The 16,185-nt window shown below is 45.5% G+C and overlaps 1 protein-coding gene across 3 annotated transcripts; it reads right to left on the bottom strand.

Moving 5' to 3' along the window:
* Positions 1 to 231: 231 nt before the first annotated feature.
* On the bottom strand, positions 232 to 15,732 carry tcf20 (transcription factor 20). Of its 3 annotated transcripts, none has more exons than XM_083545050.1 (6): positions 15,419 to 15,732; positions 4,628 to 12,367; positions 3,816 to 3,909; positions 3,060 to 3,109; positions 2,813 to 2,905; positions 232 to 1,429 (listed from the first exon to the last, which is right to left on the bottom strand). In XM_083545050.1, exons 2-5 carry the CDS (start codon positions 11,498 to 11,500, stop codon positions 2,840 to 2,842), a joined length of 7,083 nt encoding a protein of 2,360 aa, XP_083401176.1. In that variant the 5' UTR covers positions 11,501 to 12,367; positions 15,419 to 15,732; the 3' UTR covers positions 232 to 1,429; positions 2,813 to 2,839. The 3 variants fall into 3 exon arrangements, with proteins under 3 accessions (XP_083401176.1, XP_083401178.1, XP_083401177.1); XM_083545052.1 differs by having other exon boundaries at positions 4,628 to 14,151; positions 14,224 to 15,706; XM_083545051.1 differs by having other exon boundaries at positions 15,423 to 15,706.
* Positions 15,733 to 16,185: the final 453 nt, after the last annotated feature.

Below are 16,185 nucleotides of genomic sequence, written 5' to 3'. Positions count from 1 at the left end.
GGTGTGAAAATGTAAGAAGTTGAAAATGTAATGAGTGAAAGTAAAAAAACTGATACCAGAAAAATCCACTTAATACAATAATGAAATATTTGTTCTTTACTTCCCACTTCACCCATGCAATGTTTAAACACACACACACACACACACACACACACACACACACACACACACACACACACACACACACACACACACACACACACACACACACACACACACACAGGGAGACAGTGAGTTTTCAGGACTTCCTGTATTGATGAAGCATATACATATCAACAGTTTTGTAGTACAACATGTTTCATATTCATTTTTTTCTCCATGATTTCGATTTTTACAAGAATAAAAAATGAGCAGGTGGAAATGAAATGTACCTTTTCATCCTTATCTCTATGGCAACGAACAATTTTATTTCTGATGGAGGAGTTTCTGGCGCGCACACACACACACACACACACACACACACACACACACACACACACACACACACACACACACACACACACACACACACACGTCTTTACTCTTGTGGAAAATTAACCTCATATTTTTTCCCCTTGAGTCTGAAATGGTGCTTTAACCCCCGAATCTCCTTCCAACACACCGTGTCCCCACCCTTCCTGCAGTGCATTGTGGGAGCTCTGGATTTTCTCCGCTTTGCATTCAGACTACAAAATGGCAACAGAAAAAAAGAAAGAATAATAGTGCACTATGTAGGGAACAGGGCGCAATTCCAGACAAAAACAAAACAACACAGGCACATCATCGGCCACACACACACACACACACACACACACACACACACACACACACACACACACACACACACACACACACACACACACACACACACACACACACACACACACACACACACACACACACACACACACACACACCTTCAAAGGCAATAAATGTCCGTTCTCCACGGCAACAATGTCTCCGTGGCAACAAGATCTGGTCTGTGTGAAGGAATGATGCCGTAACGGAGGCATAAATGAGGAGTAAAATACTGCTATAAAATCAAAACAGGTAAAAAGTAATGAACTGAATAATAATAATAATAATAATAATAATAATAATAATAATACACGTGGGCTTGTTGTTCCCAGAAACACTGCTGAATAACAGAAAGAAAAGGAACGAGCTTTAAACAGAATTCAAATCATACGGAAAAATTTGCGTTTCTTTTTTTCCATCTGTCTTCTGTTCTTTAATTCTGTCCTTCTGCTGTAGTGATGAGTTGATGGTTCCTCACGGCTCTCCCATGATACACGCAGAGTGTGAACACAACGGCTTTGCTTTTCTCACCACTGGGTTTTTCTTCCGCTTCTTTAGAGAAAGTTTATAGTTTTTTGTACATTCGGGTCAGATGATCTGGAAATTAAGAAAAGCGCTGGTCTCGATCCTTCTGCTCGGTCACGCTCACCATCTGCACAGAGAACACACACACACACACACACACACACACACACACACACACACACACACACACACACACACACACACACACACACACACACACACACACACACACACACACAGTGTCATGCAGGAAACAGGAATTTTGTTATAAATGAAGTTCAGCTGAAATAAAAATTTAAATCTGGCAGGTTCCATCTCCTCCAGACACTGAGCTCTGGCCCTCGAGACAAACACGCCGTCTCAGACACGGAAAATGGCCATATCCAGAGTGACTTCCATTTATATCTAGCACCTTAAGCAGTAAACTAGAACCTCCCCAAAAGAAGAAAGAGATACTTTAAACACAAGTGAGACTTGAACTAAGAAGCTCTTTACTGTAGAACAGGACCAGGACCAGGACTGTGCTACACACTGAGCTATTAGGACTTCCAGCTAACACAGAGTACAGCTCATGCTCAGGGCAAACTTACAGAAGAAACTCATGGGGAAGAGTGAAGCCACAGAGTCAGGGGGCCACAAGGCAAAAGAGTCAGGGGGCCACAAGGCAAAAGAGTCAGGGGGCCACAAGGCAACAGAGTCAGGGGGCCACAAGGCAACAGAGTCAGGGGGCCACAAGGCAACAGAGTCAGGGGGCCACAAGGCAACAGAGTCAGGGGGCCACAAGGCAACAGAGTCAGGGGGCCACAAGGCAACAGAGTCAGGGGGCCACAAGGCAACAGAGTCAGGGGGCCACAAGGCAACAGAGTCAGGGGGCCACAAGGCAACAGAGTCAGGGGGCCACAAGGCAACAGAGTCAGGGGGCCACAGAGTCAGGGGGCCACAAGGCAACAGAGTCAGGGGGCCAAAGAGCCAGGGGGCCACAAGGCAACAGAGCCAGGGGGCCACAAGGCAACAGAGCCAGGGGGCCACAAGGCAACAGAGCCAGGGGGCCACAAGGCAACAGAGCCAGGGGGCCACAAGGCAACAGAGCCAGGGGGCCACAGAGCCAGGGGGCCACAGAGCAACAGAGTCAAGGGGGCCACAGAGCCAGGGGGCCACAGAGCAACAGAGTCAGGGGGCCACAGAGCCAGGGGGCCACAAGGCAACAGAGTCAGGGGGGGGGGTCACAGAGCCAGGGGGCCACAGAGCCAGGGGGCCACAAGGCAACAGAGTCAGGGGGCCACAGAGCCATGGGGCCACAAGGCAACAGAGCCAGGGGGCCACAGGGCAACAGAGTCAGGGGGCCACAGGGCAACAGAGCCAGAGCTTCACAGGGCAACACATTGATTTTATATTAAACTGCATGAGGGGAAATGTACAGAAAATTACATCATCTATAAAAACTGAAAAAGGCTTAATGGTAGTAACGAGAGAGAGAGAGAGAGAGAGAGAGAGAGAGAGATGTACTAACATTGTGATGATTGTGTGTAGTGTGTCTTCAGCCTCGCTCCGACTGCTCCTGGTGTACAGCTGCAGGTTTGACTGGCCTACTGATCTGTGGAAACTGGGGGGGGGGGAGAGAGAGAGAGAGAGAGAGAGAGAGAGAGAGAGAGAGAGAGAGAGAGAGAGAGAGAGAGAGAATGAATATAATTAGTAAGTAAATAAGAAAATAAATGACTAGCCCGTGTGTGAAGGGTGATGAAGGTGAGGGGTTTTACCTTGTGCTTTGGACACCTCAAGGAGAAATTATCTTCGTTTAGACAGCAGTCTTTAAATAAAACAAACAAACATTTAATCAGAAATCAAAAATTCAACCGGCAGCAAAGATACACATAAAACATACGCAAAGCTCAGCATTTCTGCCTCCGAGTGCTGATGTAGAGACATCGCGAGTCACATGCTCGAATCACCATCTCCATCTGATCAGAAATGATGTGTCAAAGTTTCAGCTGATTTTTCTGTCGGTTTGGTGTTCAGAGCGACCCGAGATCCCAAGTCAGCACATTTTCCCCAATCTATTACTGCACAATATTGTGACCAGACTTGTGACATTAGCTTCCTGCTAATGTACTTTCTGCCTCACCTGACCAGAAATAATGCTGCTGTGGGCGGAGCTACGAGAGCAATTTGCACATGCCGTCGACTTGCCGGCCAGTGCAACAAATGAAACTGGCGTGAAGTCTAACTACATACCGCCATGCAAACATGACTAAACATTTTAACGTGAACTTGCATTAATATACAGCACTGTGAACAGGGAAACACAAAGAATCTCCACACACACACCCACACACACACCCACACCCACACCCACACCCACACCCACACTCACTCTGCTGGCTTGAGCTTCATCATAATTGATCAGAAAATGTGCATCACCTGCTTTATTCTCAATATATCAGGATTCGCTAAATCCTATAACGTATCTGGGCTTGTGTCATCACATATTAAAGGAAGTAGGAGACATGCCTCACCTGCCTCCACAGCACACAGGAAATGATACCTCAGTGTGCAGCCTTTACTATAGCAACCCAGAGTGGAACCAGGCATTTCACAATGAGAACAGCTCTAAAAGAGAGAAGATACAGAAAACATGGCACTTTAATATACAGGATCAAAATTAATTGCAAATTGATAAAAATTAATGTTAGGGATTTTTTTTAGGAGAAAGCAAACCCACAATGGACCACCTAACACCCAAATTATCTCTAGAAGCACACACTGAACAGGCATAACATTATGACCGCCTAAAGAATATTGTGATGGTCCCCTTTTGCTGCTAAAACAGTTGAGACCTGTTGAGTATTACCATCATGAACTTCTACAGCAGTTTAAGATACAGTCTGTTGGATCGAACTACACGGACCAGCCTTTATTCCTCACGCGCATCAATGATCCTCGTCCACCACGACCCTGTCACCAGTTCACAACTGTTCCTTCCCTGGAGCACTTTTGATAGATTCTGACCACTGCAGACCAGGAACATACCACACGAGCTGCAGATTTGGAGATGCTCTGACCCAGTCGTCTAGACGTTACAATTTGTCAAACTCACTCGAATCCTTACGCCATCAGTGTTCTTTACTTCACTGCTCATAATGTTAGAATGTTAGAATGTCAATGTTCTAATGTCAATGTTCTAATGTCAATGTTCTAATGTCAATGTTCTAATGTCAATGTTCTAATGTCAATGTTCTAATGTCAATGTTCTGCCTATTCGGTGTATAATCTGCATTTCTTCAACTAGTCATGAAATGGATATTGAAAATATATGACTTCAACTCACTGTATCTCTGGCACCATCAAGTGCCTCCTGGAGGCCATACAATCTTCCGTTGACCAGGTAAACCCCACTAGTCCAGACAATGCAGCTCTCATGTACCCAGAGCTCCTTTGGATCTAAGGGCACCACAGGGAGCTGAGCAAGCTGAGCCAAAGGTCCCATGGAATCAAGGCTGGGTGGTGGAGGTTGGAAAGGCAGTGAAGCTTTGCTGTTGATCAGAATCGTGCGGGGCAAGTCCTCACTAGATTTGTGTCTCCTCTTGAAACGTGGATGGGAAGTTAGCTTGCGATGCTGCGGTCGCTGCTGAACATCATCTTGTTTCTGCTGCCTTATCTGGATCAGCTCGTTCTCTAGTTCGGGTGGATCTAATGAAATGAGCGCCCCTTCAGGCACCAGATTCCAATTTTGCTCGGGTGCCTTGAAGGTGGTACTGAGGCACGGCAGGGTTTCACTTGCTGCAGGGGATACCGGGTTTGTAGCTTGATTCACTGAACAACTGGTGTCTGCTAAATTGATGTCTGGAAGATATACAGACTGAATGTCTGGAACAGTTAATTCTGTTGATACAGAAGGATTAGACCCTGCATTGGTTGCCCCAGTGTTCGACAAGTTCTGTCGCATTTGTGGTTGGTTCTTAGGGAATTTGGCAGCATAATCAGCGGGGTAGAAGGGACCATAGAGATCTCCAAGATTCTTGTAATTTGCCCATTTCTGGCAAAGGCAACACAACAAACGCCCAGCATGTCCAGTCTCGGACATCACAGGACCTTGGAGGACGTATCCAGATGTAGGAATAGATTTTCCAGTCTGCATGACCGGATCATTCGGCTGATCAATCCCTTTTTCTTGCATCTTCTCAATTTCCCTCTCTTTTCTAACCATCTGAGATACCAGAGAAACATTGGAGGCACAATCAACCACAGAAGCTCCATTCTTGCCTTTCAATTTCTCATCTTCGGAATTAATGACTGTACAAACAGCTCCAATCTCGGTTATCTTTCTCTCAACATGTACGTATGGTGAGAAACCATTTTTCCTATTGTCTTGTAATGTGCCTGCATTTCCCCCTACAACAGTCTGAGGATCCAGCTCTTCTTTAGAGGTCATTCCTCTACTTTTCCTCCACTGTTTGCTTTTTGAGACAGGTCCTTCATTCCCCTCTTTACCCTTTCTCTGCCTGTGTTTTATCGGTTTTATATCCATCTCAGGCTGGATGTCCTCTCCCTCTAGCTCCACCTTTACTGGTTGGCTCTGAATAGCAATATCCAGAGAGGGACAAGGTTTTTGTTCAGGTAAAGTTGAGGTGATTGCTTCTCCTGCCATGCTGGAATTCGATGCAGGCTGAGGTGTAACAGCAAGAGAACCAGCTGGAGGAGTATGAGGAGCTGACGTTATATTGGAAGTGGAACATTGCACTTGAGCACGTTTTTGTTTATTTACACTTCCAACTGGTCGTCCCTTCTTTTTGCCTGAAGGAAAATAACCTTTGGGAACAAAGTTTTCTTGATGTTTGGAGTCTGAGTTGGTCATTCTTGGTGAGGCTAACTCACACTGTGAAGGTCTGGAGAGCAAGTGGTGTCCTGGACTTTGGCCATGGGGTGGGGTTGTTCCATAGAAATCTCCTCCAGGATAATCATCAAAACCCATGCCAGTCTCCTGAAGCTTCTGCCTCAGTAGGTTAGCAGCAGACTGCTCTCCTCGTCTCGTCTCCAGCTGCTGGTAGGTGTTAGTGAATTGTTGTATATCGGACAAAGCAGATGAGGATGGAGGAGGGGAACCTTGCACAGGCCGAGGCAAAGGAGGTGCTGGGGGAAGGGGCCCCAAAAGTGTAAACTCATCCTTATCGTGATCATCTGTCCCAGGCCCTGAAGATCCAGCGGTGCCTAACCCAAAGTCAAAGTCGGTTGGCAAACTTCTCAAGCTTGTACCAGAAGACCCAGTCACAACCTGTTTGAGAACTTGAGAATCACATGAATATGCATCTTCTGCTCTGTAGGGCAAAAGGTCATCTAATGTTTGAGCTTCATCAAGGTAAGTTAGACAAGAACCTTCTCTGTGAGGTGCATTTTGGAAGGGTGCTCCAATTTCTGGGTCAGGTATATCAGAACTGTAACGTGAGAGATCGGAATAATCAGCGTCTAAATGGCTATTACTGAAACTAGCTTTTTTATTTGGAGTGATTTTTTGAACAATTGCTTCCAGTTTTAATCCCCGTCCTTTTCTTGGAGGTAAAAACTTTGTTTTTGCCAGTGGGGGTGAGTTAGCACTTGGAGTTTGAAACGGTGTGGTGGGAGAAGCTAGTTTAGGACGAGAGTCTACACTGCTTGAATCACTGTCATTTAGGGGTCTAGATTCAGCTAGTGGAGAGTGATGAGATGACACAGGCCTGTTTCCTGAAAAATCCTGATGCTGCCTCTTGGCAGGAATTGGAGAAATGAAAGAGCGAACTCTCCTCCTCATCATTAATGGATTGGTTTCTGCTGAGCCCCCTGTTTTGCTCTGCCGATGTCCTTGAGGAACACTTGGCGTAATGCTACTGCCTGAACCACCTGAAATAGCAGCTGCAGGTGGAAGGAACGACTTTGCTGAATCTTCTGTAATCCCGCGGGAGACATCGGGCTCCAGGGGCTTGGGACCACTGGTTGGTACAGAGATAATAGACTTGTGAGGAACCAAAGAGTGTAGCTGCGGGTTTCCAGTTGCTTCTCTTTCAGCATAAGACTCCCATATTTTCATATCGTAGTGAGAACCAGGGTATGAGTGTTGTCTTGATATCTTCTGGTCAGGGTTTTGAGTAGAGTTGTGATGAATGGAATTATCTTTATGTCTATTACTGCTGGCTGGCCAGTCAAATCGTTCACTAATTCCATGGGTGTGCTGAAGAGGAGCATGGTGAGAATATGCTTGTAATTTGTTAACTGAAAGTGGACCGTGACTTGGAGATGCTAATGAATGGAATGAACTGGGAGAGGGATGAGGAGTATTCCTTTTGAGTCCATCGGCAGCATCACTAAAAACATAAGCAGGAAAGCTTGCAGAGGATCCATCAACAGTCTGGGAATAAGGCTTGCATCTGGGGGGTGATGAAAGGGGATTGGAGGGAATTTTTGAGTGATATAAGGCATTGCTGGAGGAATCAATAATCCCTTTTCCACCACTTTGTCTATGCAAATCAGAATTCCCTTCCATTGGTGCATGTAAGGACTTGCTAGGTTCTTCCTTAATTAAAACTGAACTGTGCCCATCTCCAAGTTGTTTTCCAAGTTCTTTTGCAATTATCTTAGGTGCTTTTTCTAAATCATGCTCTTTATCAGGCACATCCTCCTTACCTTGCTCACTTAATACAGAGGACGAGAGTGGGTGCTGAATAACTGAGGATCCAGACGTCCCACAATGACTTCTTTCTTTTTCTAAAGTGGTCCTTTGTGAGGGAGACACGTCACAGATCACTGAGCGCCTTTCTGAAGATAGTGACATCTGAGATTGTGTCTGATTTATAGAATCTGCATTACGAGACAATTCTTGGTCAGAATCTTGTAAAAGCAACTGCTGAACAGCAGATGGTGGAGTAGCCAGACTTGGGGTTTTTCTGTGGGGCAAGGAATAGTCTGCCAAATTAATGTGCTTAGGAGGAGTTACTGTGGAAGGATCCAAAGATGGCTGTATACTGGTGGAATGGCTGGGAGACACTGTTATTGTGCCCTTCTCTGACGAGATACCTTGATCCCCCTTAGGCCTTTGTGCTTCAGAATCCCAAGAAGAATGGAGAACACCAAGGGCGATCTCATGGTCTGGTCCATGATTTTGAGAGTGATGCTTTCCTGTAACCAATTGTTGAATACCACCCATTGCTGATTGGTTCATCCCATGTAGCCTCATGTTTTCTGTCATACGATAGGGAGGTCTAGTGTGGTAATGATGCTGGGACATATTTTGAGGTTGATGATGGCTACCAGATGTTTGTTCAGGACGGCAATAGCGCCGATCCAAATGGTACCCTTGGAGGACTTCTTGTAAAAGACTGGGATATGGTTGCTGCAACTGTGAATTCCCATCATGGCATCTTGAACCTACACCACTTTTTCCCATCATTCCTAAAACAGCAACATCCTTTCTAGACGTATAACTGAAATTAGACTGTGACTGAGGGTAGTCTTGATATCGGTTTACACTCATTCCACTCCCTGGTCCAGCACGTACCTTGATCTTTGCACCCATGCAAGCACTGTACGGCATCTCAGGACTGCAGTATTTGTAAGTACCGGCCTGACAGTTATTTGAGGCCACATTTTGCCCAAACTCAGTTTTTGGGGTAACGTCATAGTGTGCTGTGAATGTTTCTATACCAATTTCGCCATCTCCATTGTGACTCCCAGAATCCCTAAACATGTTTATGGAATGTTTCTCCTCAGGATAGCCAAGCTTGCCCATGTCCGATGAAGTGCCATGGTGAGATGGAACCTCTGTTTGCTTAAGAGCCTCAGGACTTTGTTCAGAACGCACAGAAACAATAACTCCAACTCCAGCATTGGACTGTTCTGGGGTGTTTATGGTTCTACTGAGAAAATGCTGCGAGCTGGTTTTCTTGTCATCCTTTTCATTTTCACTCTGTTCAGATGGGCCTGATTGTTCCACCTTTACACTGGCCAAAGTCTGAGTAGTTTTTCCATTGTTTAGTTCTTGATGAGAAGCCTCTTCGTGTTTAACTGTGGTTTTCTCATCTTTCATATTTGCAGCCTTTTTCTCCTTCAGTTCAGGTTTTTCATCACTGTGACTAAACTCAGGTTCAGTTACACTATTCGATCGTACAGAGTGAGTAGGAGATGATGCAGCAGATGATGAGCCTGAGGGAGCAGGTGCACAAGATGATGCATTTGGGCTTGGTTCTGGAGGAACACAGGGTGGAGACAAGGAGGACGATGTTTGGGTTTCTGGTGCCTTAATCTGTGAAAAAGGTTTTGCAGTCTGACTTAACGATTTCTTGGCAGGACCCTCTATGGCCCGGTCATCCATTTGTAAATGGCGACCAGAAAGGCTTTGTCCTGTCTGTGCCTGATTTGCAGTTGCTGAATAGTAGCTAGTGGGTTTGGATTCAGCTCCATCAGGTTGTCTGGCTTTTTCATGTTCTGAATGGTCACTGTTATTCTTACTTGCCTCCTCTGACTCAGATGCCAAAACATCTCCACTTTCTTCATTTACTGTGCTTCGACCAGCCACACTAGCATTTCTATGTTTCTGCTGATTGCTAGCTATCTGCTGCAAGAGAGGCTGATGTGTACTATCTCTTCTTTTCTTCTGAGAGAGTACAGTGTCTGTTAGTATTGTATGTTGTACTGTGTTGGGCAAATTAGCCACTTGAGATGTGAGGGCATTTAGACTATTCAGTCCAGGGTCTTGTGAAAGCTTGTCCTGTTGGTACAGGGACGATGAGGTTTCTTCTCGCTGTCCACCACGTAGACCCACCCCCATTCGATTCTGATTAACAGCAGAGATCACAACACTACCACAACTACTAATACTGCTGTTAGAACTTGGAGTTGGGCTCAGCTGTGGCATGCTATGTTGGGTCCGAATATGACTGTGACTACCACGGGGGTTTAAAAGTGAGGAGTGCAATGATGCAGCACTGCCCAAGCCTTCTGAAACACCCATTAGTGGAGAGGAGGAGGAGCTGCAGCTTGGAGAATTGACAGCAGATGGAACAGGAGATGAATTTGATATTGGGCTGAAATTTTGATTAATTTGACTCTGCTGGTTTTGGGACTGCATGGGAGATTTTGAAATGTCCTGGGAGGCATGCTGTGGTGCAGCAGGACTTAAGGACACAGAGGACTGATGGTTTTTCGGGTGTGCAAGGCCAGGAGCTGCATGCTGCATTTTCAACGGTGTGTCGTAGGCTGCTCCAAGATTATGCTGAGGAGTGCGACGAGAGGCATGTTTGGAAACGAGCTGGGACTGGGGGGAATAAGGGGGGTGGTTGGAAGAGGGGTAGTTCTGCCCTGGATTCTCTTGTTGCCCAGAGTTGGCTGAAGCTGCAGAACCTGGAGTGGCGTTTGGATTGGAGTGAGTGGGTGAGTTGATTTTGGAGTCCATGTTTCCACTGCTCATTTCATACCTTTGTGGTGGAGAGTTGTACATTCCAACTGACGCTGTGGGCACGTTAAGAGGAGGGTAGTGCCCAAAGTGAGACGGTATTCTGTGTCCAGACAGAGGATAGGCCCGGTGACCTTGATGTAACCCTGGGTGTGAGGGGTATTTTTGGCTATGTTGACGCTGGTGCAGTTCAGCACCTGAAACCGGCTGTATTGGTGCATTCTGGGCCATACTAAACTGTTGGGTGGGAGAAAATGAACCACTACCACTGCTAGTACTATTTCCATTGCCACTCCCGGTAGCAGCAGTTGCGCTATAGTCCATAGGGTAAGGGGACATCATGCCAGAGGATGGCCCAGTCCCAGAAACATGTCTGTATTGGTATTCCATATTCGAGTACCCAAAACCTGTTCCGAAACCTCCTCCTCCTCCTCTCCTGTTCCTGTCTCGAGCACTCACTGAAAAATAATAATCCATGCTTTCTTTTCGGTAAGAGCTGTTACCACTTCCAGCAGCCTGCGGTATCTCTCCGGCCACTCGCCTGGATCCGTAGCCATGGATATGGGACGCTTGTCCAGGGTGCTGCTGCCCACGTAGGTGTGGGTGCTGCCCATGACTTTGGAGGATTGATTGCGATTGCTGCATGGCAGCATAATCTTCAATAGTCCTTGGAGATATCTGAGGATCTGATATGTGGGGTGGATATGGGGAACCAACCAAGTTTCCACCTCTGCTAGGAAATCCTGGAGGCAGAGTAGCAGAACTGTTGGAAAAGTTCTGCATTTTTTAGTGTTTTGGTAAGCAATTGCTGAAGAATAAGACTATTTTGAAGGGAGAAAAAGCTAAAACATAAAGGAATGCTGGAAATGTGTTTTAAAAAAAAAAGTTAAATGTTGCACAGCAGGTTGGAGCTGAAACATGAAATAATCACAACTGCAGCAGCAACAGATCAGTTGAATCGGTCTGAAAAGGAAAAGGGGGCAAAAAATACCTCCTGATGTGAAAGTCAAAGGATGTGATGGTGACAAACTTAGCAGCAGTCACATCCATTCAGATAAACTGGGGTCATAATTTCCACGCTGTAGTCATTCCAGCACTAGATGCGTCCTTGTGCAAAAATAATCGTCATCACATGAGTAGCAAAGATTTCTTAGCCAAGAAATGGACTAAGTGCTGGAAAAATAATAAAAGTGAAACCAAAAGTGCAGTTTTAGTTTTTCTTCATTCTGGTGAAGAAGTCAATGGTTGGGTGAGGTTTTTTTATGTCAGTATAATTAAAGATGTTGTTCGTGTAGCAAAACACAACGATCAGCGAAACTCCTCATCAGGATGGTATGAGGTTCCACTGATGATCTTAATGTTTTTGCATCAGGATTAACACTTTACACTTCTCTTCTGCTCAACACTGTTCATCTCCTTTGCTTCAGGGAACACGAGAAAAAGAAAAGAATAAATCACTGCTCCTCGCTCGTCTTCTCTGCACAAAGATTTGACTTTTTTTTCCTGTTTAAAACTTTTTCGGTATGCAGTCCAGTGGAGTTCGGCTAGTAATCCTTGGCCTGCTTTCACTACCGCATGCTCCAAACTTAGCGTTTGGAAAAGTCCTTATGTCCATTTTGTCGCCATGTTTTGATTTGATAATCAAGAATTCTGAAAAAAAGCAAGAGAAGGAGAATTAGAACAACAAACATTCCTTTATTACCACTTTTACTTCTGTAAAGTTACTTTGAGACAATATCCATAGTTAAAAACGCTCTACAAGTACAAGAATTACATTAGGAGTCACTTTAGTAGAATTTAATGCTAACAAATGATCAATTTTAGTAAATAATATGCTGTAAATGATATGAAAGGAATAAAGCGAGCATGTGTCGGGTTAGATGTGTTCTATTAGGGAACATTTCACCTGCACTGACTGTTTTCAGAAGTTCATCACATTTTATTAAAATACTCCCTGAAGAAATGAGCAAAAATGTAGCTGCAACATGAATTCCAGAAAACTGAACTGGTCTTTAGGTGTAGATATTGAACGTTTCAGTGCAGACTTCAGATCTAAACCTCCCCAGTTTCCAGCTAAAATCACTGAAGGATAAATTATTAACCTTGTGTAGGTTATTCATTTTATATAATTATGAACATTTAGATATGAACAATTACGACTTGAAACTTCTGCTGGATGCAAATTCTTATATTCATGTTTTTTTAATGCACAACTCAGTTCTGTGGTGCTGCTGAGGAGACTGGATTCCAGCAGAGTTCATTTTGTTCTTGTGAAGTGCCGCAGTATAAAAGAGAGTAAAATAAACAGGGTTAGGGAATTAATGCTAATGTGGCTATGAGAGAGAGAGAGAGAGAGAAAGAGAGAGAGAGAGAGAGAGAGAGAGAGAGGGGGGGGGGGGGGGTAATTAATTAGCACAGGCCCTAATGAGCGGCTTTGGCACTTTAATGGGGTCATTAGTCATGAACCTGCCCCGTGACACGTGTCCATTGTCTCCTATACAATGCAGATTACTTTATGGCCTCTGCCTCACAGCTACAGAGTTTCTGCAGCAGAATGGTGATATCCACCACAAGCTCTTCCACCGAGAACCAATCATCTCCTCGCTCCAGCGCCCACAGGCCTTCCCATTCTCCCGCAGTTGTAGTATTCGGGTGAAATTTGAACAGCAGTTCAGGCGTCAGGGTTGGGTTTCTAACACGCCGTGCTGATTTAATGCCAGTTCTAAAATGTGTTATTACTAGAACGTTCTTCCAAGCGCACGTTTTAGATTTTTTTTATTGGCATGATGGAGAAGGATTCAATGATTATATCGTTTATTCAATTGAATGTATTCAATAAACCACTTCATCTTGTTACAGATCGCCAGCACTCAGGTTCTGAACGTCACAAGATTCAGGCGAATGAATGATTAAACTTTACACTTGAACGATGTTATACAGCTTTACACTCTACATGTTCCCCCGCTTTCCTCATATACATCGCATTAGAATTCTTTGGTGGGCTGAAAGACGGCTGCTGATGAAGTTTCGGCGGCACAGGAAACGAATCCTCACTCTGAAGAAAGCCAGAGTGTGTATGGGGACAACGATCATCTCAAATCCAGAAACAGAAGGAGGACAGTGTAGGGTGAGGACAAGCACACGCATGGACAAGGAACGCAAAGAGCACTCACGCACATTACTATTCCACATCACAACTCTGAGCCCTCACACAGATCTACTGCACATGCTCACCTACAGCAAAACCATCTTAGACTCACATCCACATGGATCATCTCAAACCTTGTTTTAAACAGAACATCGCAAATGTGATAGTGAGTATGTTCGGATTTTCTGTGCGAGTCCATATTGGGCTGATCATCAATGCAGGAAATTTCTTTATTCAGTAACAGATCTATCAAGAATAGCTAACTGTTACCCCAACACACCAGCACCTCAATACCCAAACACCCCAACACCCCAATACCTCAATACACCAACACCCCAATACCTCAATACACCAACACCCCAATACCTCAATACACCAATACACCAACACCCCAATACCTCAACACCCCAATACCTCAACACCCCAATACCTCAACACCCCAATACCTTAATACCCCTATATCTCAATACCCAAACACCTGAATACCCCAAAACCCAAATATCTCATGCCAGTTGATTTGATTTTTCAATACCCCCAACACCTCAAGAGCGAGACCCCCTAATACCTCGGCACACAAACAACCCAACACCCAAACACATATACCTCAAGACTCAAAAACCTCAATAGGTTATTACAACCTCAAACCCCTGATTGATCAGTGTTCCTGGGGCATTTACTAGTTTCGCTCAGTCTTTCAGCAGGTATCTCGGGGTATTTCACTGTTACTGGTGTAACTAAAACCAACTAAACTGCCCCAAGCAAAGTACCACCCCCACCCCCTCAACGACCCTTTGTAACATTTCACCCTTTTCCCGTTATTCCTACACCAGCTTTCCTATCGGTACTCAGATTAGCCCTTAAAGACATCAGATCAGAATCTGCCCCTGATTTTAACACTATTCCCCCTTTTCTATATAAAACATGTAAAAATGTCCTGTCACACTGTTCCCCCTGACAGCTCTTTCACAAACTGCCCCACTCTCACTATTACCCCTTCATTTCCCTCCTCCGGTTTCTCAAACACCCCCGATTTCAATGTTATTCGTTATTTCAGACATTATTGTTCCCTCCATCCCTCCATCGTACCCCAGCAGTGTAGTTAGCATTAGCTCATTAGCATGCTAGCTAGCGCCACTGTGCTTATTGTGCAGACGCTAATACAATGCAGCTACAGCGAGCTACAGCGGGCTACAGCCCCGTCCCCCCTCCACACACCGGCGGCCTGAGTGCCTTAGCGCTGCCCGGATCTCCATCCCCACAGAAAAGCCCCGGTTTGTCAGGAGGCGCCCCGGGAGCGTGCTGGGAGAAGCGGAGAACCGGGAGAGGGGGAGTGAGGAGGACAATTACAGCTGATGCAGCTAGGCTAGGCTCAGTCACGGCTAGTGGTGTTTATTAGTTGTGTGCTAAAGGTTAAAACTGAAATAAAGCGCCATGTTCTGAAGGATTAAAATAACAGGTCAAACATCTTCAATAAATGAAATAACCCCCATCCTGATGAATGTTTGGTTTGGTGTAAGAAGCGCAGGAGGAGCGGCGTTGTTTAAAGCGCATACCTGCCTGGAGGCCCGGAGCGCAGTCAAATCCCCGGACTCGAGTTCAAAGCCACGCCGCTTTTCAATCACCGTTTTCCCGAAGTAGCGGCGGACAAAGTGTCGGGGAGGCCCGTCACAGTCCCGCACCCCACACCGGGCCTTTTATTCCTGTATAATCCCCCCTGTTCCTTTTGTTCTAAAATAAACAAGAACCCTATCGGGGTGCCTGCAGGTCCCATAGGCAGTGAGGTCCATGCACCCCCGCCCCCTCCCTCCTTCTCTCTCTCTCTCTCTCTCTCTCTCTCTCTCTCTCTCTCCCCTTCCTTCCTCCCTCCCTCCTTCCTTCTCTCTCTCTCTCTCTCTCTCTCTCTCTCCCCTTCCTCCCTCCCTCCTTCTCTCTCTCTCTCTCTCTCTCCCTCCTTCCTCCCTCCCTCCTTCTCTCTCTCTGTCTTCTTTCTCTCTCCCTCCTTCCTCCCTCCCTCCTTCTCTCTCTCTGTCTTCTTTCTCTCTCCCTCCTTCCTCCCTCCCTCCTTCTCTCTCTCTGTCTTCTCTCTCTCTCTCTCTCTCTCTCTCTCTCTCTCTCTCTCTCTCTCTCTCTCTCTCTCTTTCCTTCCCCTCTTTTTCTCTCTCTCTCCCTCCTCTCTATTTTTCTGACTGTAGGTGAACCCACCTATATCCATCTGCTTAAAATTACATGCATTTTTCTCTTTCTTTCTTTCTTTCTTTCTTTCTTTCTTTCTTTCTTTCTTTCTTTCTTTCTTTCTTTCTTTCTTTCTTTCAAACTGAAC

The sequence above is a fragment of the Silurus aristotelis genome (assembly GCF_946808225.1).
Source record: "Silurus aristotelis genome assembly, chromosome: 6".
Lineage (NCBI taxonomy): Eukaryota > Metazoa > Chordata > Actinopteri > Siluriformes > Siluridae > Silurus > Silurus aristotelis.
Note: the sequence above shows the minus strand (reverse complement) of the source record. Positions and strands in the feature narration are given on the sequence as shown.

Coding starts and splice junctions, on each gene's coding strand:
- tcf20 (XM_083545050.1), bottom strand. CDS start 11,500: ATGCAGAACTTTTCCAACAGTTCTGCTACTCTGCCTCCAGGATTTCCT. Junction 3,910..4,627: donor TTGATGGTGCCAGAGATACA/GTGAGTTGAAGT, acceptor TCTCTCTTTTAG/AGCTGTTCTCATTGTGAAAT. Junction 3,110..3,815: donor CCTGTGTGCTGTGGAGGCAG/GTGAGGCATGTC, acceptor TTTTATTTAAAG/ACTGCTGTCTAAACGAAGAT.